Below are 12,705 nucleotides of genomic sequence, written 5' to 3'. Positions count from 1 at the left end.
CTCCAGAGTAGTTGGGCCTTCTAGCTAAATGCTGCTATACCCACCTCAAAGTGACTATGCTTAAACAGCTATTGTTATAAAAAATGAATGAATTTTTATATATTAAATGTACTTAAAGTCACTATTCTTTTTTTTGGGTCCCAAGGATCAAACTCAGGACCTTGTTTTTGTGAGGCAGGCGGTGGAATGGAAACACTGAGCTAAATCCCCGGCCCCAACACTATTCATTTTGAGGTTCTAATTGTACAAATTTTGGCCAGTGGGAGCTCCTTCAAATTTGTTCCTTTATCTAGGTTTGATAGCTTTTTGTTATAACAGATGCCAGATCTGGACTCAGACATTGCTCTGGGAGCCATGACTCCATTTAGTAAGAATTCACAAGTAGTGGTCACAATCATAGTGTTAGGAAGTATACACATTTTATTTTAGTTTGGGTTTTTTTTTGATACAGTCTCACTTTGTAGCGCAGGCTGGTCTTGAACATACTGCGTAGCCCAGGCTGGCCTCAACCTCAACGTGATCCTCCTGCCTCAGTCTCCCTAGTGCTGGGATTACAGGCATGCACCACCACACCTGGGTAGTATACACATTTTAATCAACACTGCTTCCCAAATTCCCCTTCTAAAAAGGCTAGACTCGGTGCCTGCCTTGCAAGTGCAAGGTCCCGAGTTCGATCTCCGGTACCAAAAAAAAAAAGGCTAGACTGATTTACACTTTCATGAGCAATTGTAAATGTGAGTCTCAATATTATCTGAAACCACTTTGATACATTAAAAATACTGTTTTAGGGCTGGGGATTTAGCACAGTGGCACTGCACTTGCCTCGAAAGGACAAGGTCCTGAGTTCAATCCCCAGTACCAAAAAATAAATAAAATACTATTTTATTTCTTAAAATGTTTTTCTTTAAGTAGGGAGTTTGAACACAATTTCATATTTATTAGTCTTTTTTTCCTTCAGAGAATTGTCTATTCATATACTTTTCAGTTTATCTACTGAGGGCTTGTTCATTCATTTCATTTATGAAAGACATTTTTGGAGTCCTTGAGATTGAACCCAGCCATTCTGCTTGCTATCAGTGAGGTATATCTCCAGTCCATTAAAGATTACTTGAGTGCTACTAACATGCTAGGTACAATGGAAATGATAATGAAAGTTCCATGACCTTAAGGAGGTTATATTTTAGGTACTGAACTATTCATGATAAAGTGTAAATAACATTATGAATAAAACTATGATACATGCTATGGAAACAAATGAAAATACATGTAACCTTTATTATTGTTCTGGCTTTTTAGGGTTTTAATGATATAGTTAGTTTTTCTGTGGTCTGGGAGTTCCAGAATTTATTTTGATGTACCATGAAGATCTAATTTAAAACTTGCAGTTGATATCCAGTTGTTCAGATCATTTTTTTTTGTTTTTGGAAACAGAGACTTGCTATGTAGTTCAGGTTGGCCTTGAACTCACTACCCCAGGCTGGCCTCAAAATCATGGTAATCCTTCTGCTTCAACCTCCTGAGTGTTGGAATTACAGGGGTGAGGGACTGTACCTGGCCAGATCATTTTTGAATGACTGTTTTCTTTTACCCTTTACTGTTGACTTAGTCATATCTTGTGTTTTTTGTTGGTTTGTGTTTTGTTTTATGGTACTGGCTCTGATATTACCATATCTGAATTTCTTATGTTTTCAGGATAACCCTGAAAATATTTCTTTAGTATTAATTGGAGATAATGATTTTCTATTAGTAGCTTCTTTTTAAAGAACATTAATTATTCAGTGCTCTTAATTTTTTCATTCACTGGCCCTTTTCTTTTACATTTTGGATACTCTTACTGACCTTTTAACACATTCCTGCTGGCTTGAACCACTGGTGATATAAACAAATCTAATCTCTTTTATCAGTCTTTTTACTAATAAAATTAATAAAAAGTCTATAAATGGGCTGAATCTAGTTGTTTGAATTTGATTACTGTCCAAATATTAATAATTCATACAAATTAAAAATTATCATAAACATTTAATTAAAAGAAATTTATATTCATGAATAGTCTATCAATAATTAATTCTCTAAATTTTAACATGGAAATCTTACAAGTTCCCCATTGTTAGTCTATATAATATGCATTTACAACTGCTCCACCACAAATTAGCTGTATAATTTTTTATATCATTTTAATGTTTTCCTTAAAGAACTGTAATATGATGACATCTAGTCTGCTAAATCAACACCTCTGCATTACTGTAATCAAAGGCCCCCTGAGACAAGCTTCTTGACAGACAGTCATGCATGGACAAGCCATTTAACAATCAATTCAATTCAAATGAGAGCTGCCTGGCAGCGAGATATATGAATTACAGTCCCTTTGAGAACATGTTAACCTCCTTAAGAGGTGACTTTCATAATGAGCCCTTTTTTTAAAAAAAAAAGTTGAAACCATCTAGATATCCATCCATAAAGGGACAGATAAATAAAATGTATTTTCACATTATAGAAAATCAAACTAGAGTTAAATGAAACGTAACAGTTCTAAACAGAGCAAAATAATTGGACTTAAAAAACCAATGCTGAGTGAAATAAGAAAGTACATATATTTTTATGTAAACTTAAAAAACTACAAAAGGAAACAGATTCTGTAATCTATCTTTTGTTCTACTTTTCCGTTTAATTCCTATCTTAGCCCAGTCCATTTTAGTAATTACTTTTATTCTTTCACTTATTTTAGTATCCAGTATTTCCTTATTTTTTAAAGTCAGTACCTGAAACTACTTATTCCCTATTATTAGGTGCCAACTTCCTTTTTTTTTTTCTTATAAAGTATTATAGTACACAGTGAACTCTGAGCACTTCTGTTTGTCTGAGATCTACCATTTTTTTGTTTCATTCAGAATTCACTGTAATAAATTCTCTTAGGCTCCCCTGGGATTGTTCTTTGTTTTGATGTAGGTTACTCACTTTCAAGTTAGTAGTACTGTGTGTAAAATAGCAAACCAAATGTCTCATTCTCCTTTTCAACTTGACTTAACCAAATTATATTTCAAATCAGATTCTGTGCCATTCTTTTCTCCATATATCATTATTCAATTTCCTCCATTTCAGCTATGTTTTCTTTGGGTTCCTTTTTTGCTTTTGAGGAAAGGGAACATGAAATATTAATGTAGCTCACTCTGAAAAGTGGACATGAATTTTAGAATACTCAAAGCTATTGATCTCTTCAATGTTTCTAAAAAAGAGCATCAAACATAAGACTTAGAATTTAAAAAGCCAATACTAGATGGTGAATAAAGTCCAAATTAAGAGAATTTTCCTTTTTGATAAAGTTTAATAAGGTTATGGAACACTACAATAGATTTCTAATGACAGCCTTGTAAAAGAAAATGTAAGTGGGACAAAACCAGAGGAAAATAAATTTATAGTTGGTGAAACAATTCTGTCTGAAGCATAATGAGAAGAGGTCTCTGGTGTAGTTAGTCTGTCTTTGATCATGCCCCATTCAATATTGTTTTCAGTGAAAATAAAGGCTAGCAATCTTGCTAGGCATGATGTTGCACATCTGTAATCTCAGTTATCTAGGAGGCTAAGGCAGGCAGAATCAAGGCTACCTTGGATAACTTTGCAAAACCCTACCTTAAAACAGGCTGAGGATGTAGCTCAGTGGTAGAGCTGCTTACTGAACAGCAAGTGATGCCTCTGGGTTCAATTCCCAGTACGACCAAAACCCAAAAAACAGAACAAAAACTAAAAAAAATTAGGGAGCTTATTGTACAGGATGATAAGCTAGAAAAGACAGAAAACATCACACGTAAGAAATCTGTAAAGTCAAAAAGACCCTGATAAGCCATATAATGAACTTAAACCAAAAAGAGATGCTTATATTTAGGTTTAAAACACAGTTGTCTAAACAAGATAGGGGAGAGCTTATTGAGTAGAAATTTATTTGAAAAAGAATCTTATATTTTAGTGAGTTCGAATAGTTTCATCTGTACAAAAAAATTTATGCTGTACATTTGAAAGTGGTCATAATTTCTAGGAAAAAAAACTGTTTATGAACTACTGAAATGGGCAATCAAGGGAGGGTCAAATGTATGATCCCCCTGCATCAGCCTCTCAAATCTCAAAGTGCTGGGATTACAGATTAGTTCACACTTTTATAACTCCCTTATTTCAAGAATTTTTAGAGTCATTTTAATACTTAGTTGAAAGGAAAAATAAAATTAAAGCAACAACTTAACATTACTTCTAAAGATGCTGTTTTGTTTTTTAGAACTATCTTCTTGGCTTTGGTTAAGACTTTCAAGAAATTTTCCTTTAATTAGTAGTTGAAGGTTTTGGTGCAGACTTTACCTACTAAAAATAAACAAAGACAAAGTGTCAGAAGGTCAGATTTGCTTTTGTACAATACTCCTCTATGCTGAGGAATGTGTAATGAAATTAGAGGTAAATGGTGAAAGGGAAGCCAGAAAAATTTAGTTTATTCCTATAAACTTTCTACTACTTGAGAGCTATTATGCATTTTAAAAAACAAATACTGAAAGATACTTACAACACCTTTTTATACTCTTGCAATTTTTAAAGAAATCAACTTGATAGATTTCACTGTACAAATGATATGCAGACATATCTTAAGCTAAATACAGTAATATCACGGTTCACAAAAGCTTTTGTTTGCAAACAAAAGTGTTTGGCAAAATTTTGCTTCCAGGGCCGGGGATTTAGCTCAGTGGTTTCGCCGCCTGCTGCACAAGTGCAAGGACCCGAGTTCGATCCCTGGTACCAAAAAAAAAAAAAAAAAAAAAAAAAATTTTGCTTCCATTTGCAAATTCTGCATCAGGTGACAAACATGACCATGTCCATCTTCCCCACACAAACACAAATGTGGCGAAAATTGTAAAACAAATTAAGTTCTTACTTATCTAGTTATAATCTATTAAGGGATTCATGGACCTTTATCTGATAAAAATACTAAACTTTACAACTTATAAAGCTTTAATGGAAAAATCTTTTTATATATTTTATCTAATGTCAAATGATTTTGAAAGATAATCTCTGAGCAAAAGCATTAACATAAATATATGTATACATACAGAAATGTACAGTCTTTTGGAAAGAAGTCTTTGTATGATGTAGAAGGAAATTCATTTGACTTGTTTTCCTGTTCACTCTGCGTCACAGATGTATGATCTACATGAAAAAAATACACACGTCAGTAACAAATATACCAAGTTAAACACCACTCACTAAAATATCCAGATACTATCTTCACGACTAGATATTCTGCCCATATGGAACCCTAAAATTTGCAAGCATATTAAGATTTCAATATACAGCCAAAAGATTGTGTATTTTCAAAAGCTTTAATAATAAATAGGATAAATTAAAATGCTTAGAAGAGATTTTGAAAATGAAATCTGTAGTTTGGCCTGAATGTAATCTAAATTTTAACCAACCTTAACATGAACAAGTATCCCTCCTTCCTTTGTTTTTTGGTACCAGGGAAAGAACTCAGGACCTTGTGCTTGTGAGGCAGGCGCGGTGCCACTGAGCTAAATCCCTGGGCTCCTCTTTCTGCTTATATTTTTCAGAAAAGAAACATTGTTTTTTAAGGCTTATACAAGATAAGAAAATACAAAGTGTATGTATCTTTTGTTTGCTCTTTGTTCTATAACCTTCCATTTTGGGAGGAAGAACTTGCTATTTGGTTACTTGTTTTGATCTATTTATCGTTTCCTATTTCTTCATATTATCGTTTTACACATAATTTTCTTCCATTAATCCCCTCTTCTCCTCATTCTTTTTTACAATGATTGGTATATAAAACCATGCTAGGCATGCATTCTACTTTTTTCTGGTTTGTATACTGTACCTCAACTCTTTTTTTCTTTTTTTGATACCAGGGATCAAACTCAGGACTTTGTGCTTCTGAGGAGGTGGCGGAACCCCTGAGCTAAATCCCCGGCCCTCAACTATTCTTCCCTCTAACATATCTATAACATAGAAATAAAGTGGTATATTTTAGGAAAAAATTATGGGTTAAAGGAATATTCCGTTTGGCTTAAAAACTTTTCTTAATGTGCACCAATGGACTTTAAGGAAAAAAGGGATTCTTATCCTGCCTTAGACTATTGTTGTTAAAGAAAAAATTTTCAATGATAGCTATTGAAACATGTAAAGCAGACTTTATTCAGCTCCCCTGCGATAGGTATACAGAACATTGCAAGGAGATATTCCAGTGATGGAGAGACTGGACTCAAATCTGAAATAGTTACAAGCCAATGGGAATTTATAGTCAAAGAGCAGGGTAGGGTGGTGGTTAATGGTTGAAAAATGGCTAGGAGGAAATATAAAGGATACAAGGGATTCTAGCTAACCAGCCTAACAGGATTTTTGCTATAGAGAGTAATCAGACAATCACCAGGAAGATGGGGGTGGGGTGAGGAACCCAATCAGATTCTGATCGGATATTGGGGGTAAAAGGTTCTTGCTAAAATTGGATTTTTCAAGGAAGTACTTGGAAGGACCAAGAAGGTTCAGAAGCCTGAGTTAAGTTTGGTGAAGCAAAGTGCTTTAGTTTTCCTAAAAACAGCAATAAAAGTTTAATAAAGAACATTTAAAATTAATAACCCAAGGCTACTTGGCTCACTGGAAAACAAATATTCCCCCTTAATTACCTAAGTAAAGTTTAAAATCTTATGGTTGAAGAAACTATAATAATTATAATAAATTATATAATTAAGAATTTCTGATTTTACCCAGGTAATTTCTTTGGCAGAGTCATCAATCTATATTAGCGAATATGAGAAAAACAAATGTACATAAACAGAGTTGGAAATAAGGTTTATGGAAAAACATGGATATTTAAAATTACAAGATAGAGAAATAATTGCTGTCAAGAAAAAAGTATCCAATCTTGCATGGGGACACAGCAAGTATTTACAGTTATAACTAAGAGAATAAAAGAAAGGTCGTCAGCAGTTTGATGAGTCTGGGAAATGCAGACTGGATCCCAGAGGGCTTGTTCTGACTTTATACCAAATCCATTTGTTTCTCTCAGTCTTAGTATTCTTTTTAAAATAAATGCTAGCATGAGAGCTTATTACCACAAGTTTTTAATCTTTATACTTGCTAACACAATGTCAATTATGTAGTTCTCCCCTAGTAACTTAAAAACTGGCAAATAGATATCCTTTTGATAACTGTGTTAATTTCAGATGAACTATATAAAAAATAATATTTAGCATTTCTATTAATGAAATTATTACTTTAAAAGTCCCAAAACAAAACCCCAATTTACTTTAGTGGTAAATGTGCTCACTTTGGCGGCACATATACTTTTAGTGGTAAATAAATTGTTTCAGAGAGAAAAATGTTGCTTAGAATTAGTTCCTTATTACCATTACTTGCATTTAAAAGCCTCTGTCTGGGAAAACTAATATAATCTCTTTAAGGTGTGTTGGTTCTGAAGGAGTCCAGATGTGTCACAGTAGAATAAGGATTTTTTTTTTTTAGCTAAAATATATAAGACTCAACAAATGCAGGAAAAGACTTCCTTTGAACTCTTAACTATCTAAAAACAGATCCTCAGAAACAAAATGCAAAGCACAAAACATACAAAAAATCCCAAACTTAACTGTCATAAATCCTCTTCTCTAGGAGTTCTGAACAGGGAAAACTGACTCCTCACAGGCGAGCAGAGGAAGTTGGTACCATATCCAGATGTTGTCACAAACTATCATTCCTCACATCAGGACCAATTTAGCTTTCAAAAGTCATCTGTGTTCCCCTAACTGCCTCTTCTCCCCAACACCTTCTAAAAAGTCATCTGTTCTTCCACAAGTCCCCTCTGCTCCTCCCTTTCCCCTATTAGGATGGTATAATAAGCCTGCAAATCTCATCACTGCTTTGGGTATTCCCTTCTTTATGTGATTCTCCTGTGCACATAAAATTAAAAGTTAATAAACTTGTATGCCTTTTCTACTAGTAATTTGTCTTTTGTCAGTTTAATTCACAGACCCCCAACCCTAGCCACTAAGATAAAGATTTCACCCCCTACAATTCCAAATGTTACTGAAGGATGCTATGAAAGAGAGGGTACTTTTTTCAAGAACGCATTCTTCTGAAACTGCAGCTACTGAAATTGAGAATACTTCTACAAACAAAAGGTTTCTTTAAAATAGATCAATAGACTCAAGATTTAAAAGCTGCAAGGCTCCCAATTATAGCAGTAAAACAACTAAAATCTCTTGCCAATATCCAACTATTTTCATTAAAATCTGGTAAATGTACTGCCTCAACAGGAGCAAATTTCTGATAGATTTATGGAATTTTGGTTCTGATAAAATAACTTCAAGTTTTCCAGTCTTGGTACAAATAACAAGAAATACATATTTGTCCTGCCTCAGTTTCAGACAGAGTACCTAAAACACTGATTTCCTAAGTGATGAGGTAGTAGGAACATCTACTATTACAGTACTTGGTATTACTTCCTAGTTCCTCTTAACAACCTCTAAGGCCCTTGGAATCTACAGAGTGGTGAGAGTCTGTCTTTTGTATGTTAATGTGATAATTTGGTGAACAGGGTTCCTGGGATGGTGGCTAGTCACGGGAAAGACCAAAGCACGATTACAGGATTAGAACTTTCAGCCCTAACCACCTCTGCCCCCATCTCCAGAAAGTGGAAAGGGGCAGGCAATTGACCCAATCAGGAATGACCAATCATTCATGACTATGTAATGAGACCGCCACAAAAAATTCCTAAATAATGGGGTTCAGAGAGCTTTTAGGTTAGTGAAAGCATCCCTGTGCTAGGAGGGTGACACACACCCAAAACTCTACAGGTAGATAAGCTCTATCACGTACGGGCCTTCCAGACTTTGCCCTTCCTTACTCTTCATCTGGCTGTTCATTTATACTCTTTATAATAAACTGCTAATAGTGATGCATTCCCTTGAGTTCTTTGAGCCATTATAGTAAAATTATTGAACCTGAGAAGGGTGTTGTGGGAACCACTGATTTGAAGCCAACTCAGAAATAGCAGAAGCCCAGGGTTTGTGACTGGCATCAGAAGCAGGAGGCAAGCATTATGGGTCTGAGCCCTTAACTTGTGGAGTCTGCATTAACTAAGTAGTTAGTGTCACAATCAAACTAAATTTGGAACATGAAGGGTGTCCACAGAAAATTGGAGAATTGCTTGGTATGGAAAACCTACACATCTAGTGTCAGAGGTGTTGTGAACAGAAAAACAGTTCTTTAGTGTGTCATCTTTGAACCTTCTAAATTGAGTTTGTTTAGAGCTTTGAAGACTAATGGTCTAAAGAAAAATCTAGACATGAAAAATTATCCACCAACTTAACCTAAAACAGAATATACCTTTCTACTAGTGTTCTTCATAGAAAGCAGGTTTACAGTGGTTTAATCTTAGAATTCTATTTCCCCTCTTCATCTGAAGAAGACACATGCATTACCAATCTTGGGATGAGTAAAATTTCATTTAATAAAGGAAACTGACTAATAGAACTTAGCAATGTGGATCTTACATTTTCTTTCAAATTACAATTAATTAATGTGACATATGAAGGATCAGAATACTCTAGGATTGGAGTGAGAAACGTACATACTCTTTTTCAATGTTGAATTTTTACTTATAGTTGCATCATTCACTAGGATCATTGCTTGGATGTATTCTGTTAACAAAAAAATAAAATTAAGAAAAGAAATGAGAGCAATCAATATCACCATCATCTTTGTTCACAGTACCAGCTACTATGCTAAACAATTTATATACTTTATCTTATTTAATCTTCACAACTCTCCTAAGAGGTTCTTATGATTATCTATATTAAAGAAGCTGTTTATTCTAGGTAATCCAGCTAGAAGTGGTGGGACTGGACTCAAACTTATCTGATTCATGAAAGACTGGGAAGGAATATTAAAATGAAAATCGTACTTTAAAAAATGAAAACATAATAGATTGTCATAAAAACAGAAATATTGGGCTGGGGATTTAGCTCAGTGGTTTCGCCGCCTGCTGCGCAAGCACAAGGACCTGAGTTCGATCCCCGGTACCAAAAAAAAAAACCAAAAAACAGAAATATTACCAGAAAGTATTAATAGTTTGGGGAAAATCTTGCTTTAAAACTGTATGTCCTGACACACCAAAGGATGATTCCTCATTAAAATCTTACATCCTGCAACCAAGCAGGCTTGAAGACAAAAAAACAAAAACAAAAACAAACTTGAATGACTTAACTATCTTCTGTAGGACATAAGTTTCCTATTCAGAAGACTAATAGAACAAGTTCTGTTCAAAGCAGGCAAAATACAGTTGTATGTATTTTGGGGGCATTAAAATTTTTTTGGTATGATTGAACCCAAGACCTCCTGCATGCTAATAAGCACACTTAGCTTATATACAGAGTCCACCAAAAAAATGTATACACATGTCAGCAGTTCACTATAGTAATAAATGTCTGGAAGCTAATGCTACCACCTTGAGCATCTCTTTAATTATAGAGGCCAAAGGTAACTTGTATTAATCTCATGATGCCTCAATAAATTTATTTTATTTTACAAATAAATTTTATACCATTCCCCCCCTCAAAGCCCTCCCTATATACAAAAGCTTTGTTTCCATTTTTTCCTTCTATTTTCACTTTTTCTTATTGCTTCCTTCCTTTCTCCCTCCCGCCTCCCTTGTTCCCCTTCCCATTTGAACACTTTCTTCTCATTTCCCAACAATAAATTAGGTATTAAAGTATTTATGCAAGTTTTTCTTTTCTTGATGTATACATTTTTTGGTGGACTCTGTACAGGAAAAAACAAGTTGTCTCAATCATGAGGTAATGAGTAATTTTCTTTGTTAATATTTTTTATATATGCCAAATACTATACAATGAGCAGATATTACTTTGGCCAACATCTCCCCTCCCTCCCAAAGACACAAAGGTTAAAAAAATAGTAGGCTGAGATAAAAAGAAGTAAAATCAGTAGCTATTATTCACAAATACTTAGATTCATCTACTTTTACAAGATGTCCATGGTAGGGTAAAAGCAAATTTTCACAGAAGCAGAGCACACAGAAGCAGAGCACAAAAACAACAAAGAAGATATTAGGTTTTTACAAAACAAAGAAATTATTTGACTTTTAATAAAAAACAGTATTGTTATAATTAAGATTAAGCTTATTGAAAAGTGTTTTATTCCTTCAAACCTTTATTTGTGGCAGATCTATCTTTGATCTTTTGTTTCAGTGACTGCAGCACATTTTGTACTTTTTCAAATATGAAGTCCACTTTTCCATTATCCTCTAGCTCCATCCAAAAACTTTTTGCATCACCTATAATAAAAATAAATGAACAAACTAAGAGTTTAATAGAAACAAACTAATTTCCCCAAGGCACATGTTACAGAAGGATCTACTTACTTCTCAAAATCAAGATTCAATTTGTCACTTTCCTCGAGGAAAAAAGATTTTAGTCACGTTTCCTTCTAAGGAACTACAAAGGGTATGATTCAAGTATCTCTTTTTCTGCTATTCTAAAATATATATATTGTAGTCTTGGGGATATAGCTCAGGGGTGGAGTGCTTGGCTACCATGCACAAAGGCCTGAGTTTCATCCCCAACATCACAAAACATCGCACACAAGACTTCGATTACACTACAAAGGAGAAGTAACTTCAATTCAGAATGGTATTGGGGCATATGCCTAGATAACATTTCAGGGATATAACCTACACTGAATATAGAAGTAGATGATTTCAGAATGAAGGATCTCAATGATTACTGACATAACTAAATGTCCAAAAATACTGCTTTCTTTTTTAGTACGAGGGATTCAACCTGGGAACTCGTGATCCTCCTGTCTCAGCCTCATCTCTAGCTGGGTTCATTGGTATCAGTATTTACTACCACACCTGCCAAATAGTGTTTAGTTTTTATAGGTAAACTTATATAATGGAGCCAATATTTCTGATGCCCATCAAACTAACTTTTCTTTTTGACAAGCAACACCATGCACAGCTAATACCTTAAAATTTTTCTCGGAAATAAACCTTTCAAAGTTGAAAATAAACAAGAAAGACAATTAAAATTAGCAAAACTCAAATCCCACACCCCATGTTTAAATCTAACAGAAATACCTGTCAAATACAACTTATAAAATGTTAAAATTAATGTATAAAATTATTTTAAATTAATAGGGCTTTAAGCAAAAAGAGACATAATAATAGTTGTACTGTATTTCAGAAACGTCACTTGAGAGGGGTGAGGATATAGCTTAGTGATAAAAGTGCTGGCCCAGGAAGGTCACTTGAGTAGCAATTGATTGGTAGGATTAATGAGAAAAGAACCTAAATATATATATAATTATATATACTTATATACTGCATCATATATATATTATTTACATACATATATAGAGTCCATCAAAAATGTATGTATCAGAGAAAAAGCTTGTATAAATATTTTAATACTAAATTTATTGAGACATCATGAGATTAATACAAGTTACCTTTGGCCTCTACAATTACAAGAGGTGCTCAGAGTAGTGGTTATTAGCTTCTAGACATTAGTATAGCAAACTGCTGAAGTGTGTATACACTTTTTTGGTGGTCTGTCTGTGAGAAACACACACACACACATACACAAACACATACTTTCCTTGATGAACATTAAACCTTAAACCTCCAACTTTGGCAACAGAAGCAAA

At 34.1% G+C, this 12,705-nt stretch overlaps 1 protein-coding gene across 15 annotated transcripts in view; it reads right to left on the bottom strand.

Moving 5' to 3' along the window:
- Positions 1–12,705, bottom strand: part of Setdb2 (SET domain bifurcated histone lysine methyltransferase 2) — a 46,468-nt gene that overhangs the window by 22,538 nt on the left and 11,225 nt on the right. For 8 of the 15 annotated variants that reach the window (XR_015445905.1, XR_015445904.1, XM_087197427.1 and 5 more), the window contains 4 exons: positions 11,207–11,332; positions 9,615–9,680; positions 5,085–5,181; positions 3,628–3,777 (listed from right to left, as the gene is read on the bottom strand). Coding sequence is in view for 12 of the 15 variants with exons in the window: in XM_087197427.1 (XP_087053553.1) it covers positions 3,628–3,777; positions 5,085–5,181; positions 9,615–9,680; positions 11,207–11,332 (439 nt within the window). In the remaining 3 variants the exon portion in view is untranslated. The remainder of the gene's footprint in view (positions 1–3,627; positions 3,778–5,084; positions 5,182–9,614; positions 9,681–11,206; positions 11,333–12,705) is intronic. The other 7 variants (XR_015445906.1, XM_087197434.1, XM_087197431.1 and 4 more) reach the window with 1 other exon arrangement.

The sequence above is a fragment of the Heterocephalus glaber genome, unplaced genomic scaffold (assembly GCF_053883595.1).
Source record: "Heterocephalus glaber isolate CG9 unplaced genomic scaffold, H.glaber_assembly_v1.0 deba00001666, whole genome shotgun sequence".
NCBI classification, from domain to species: domain Eukaryota; kingdom Metazoa; phylum Chordata; class Mammalia; order Rodentia; family Bathyergidae; genus Heterocephalus; species Heterocephalus glaber.
The sequence above is the reverse complement of the archived record's forward strand: the minus strand, read 5'-3'. Positions and strand labels throughout refer to the sequence as shown.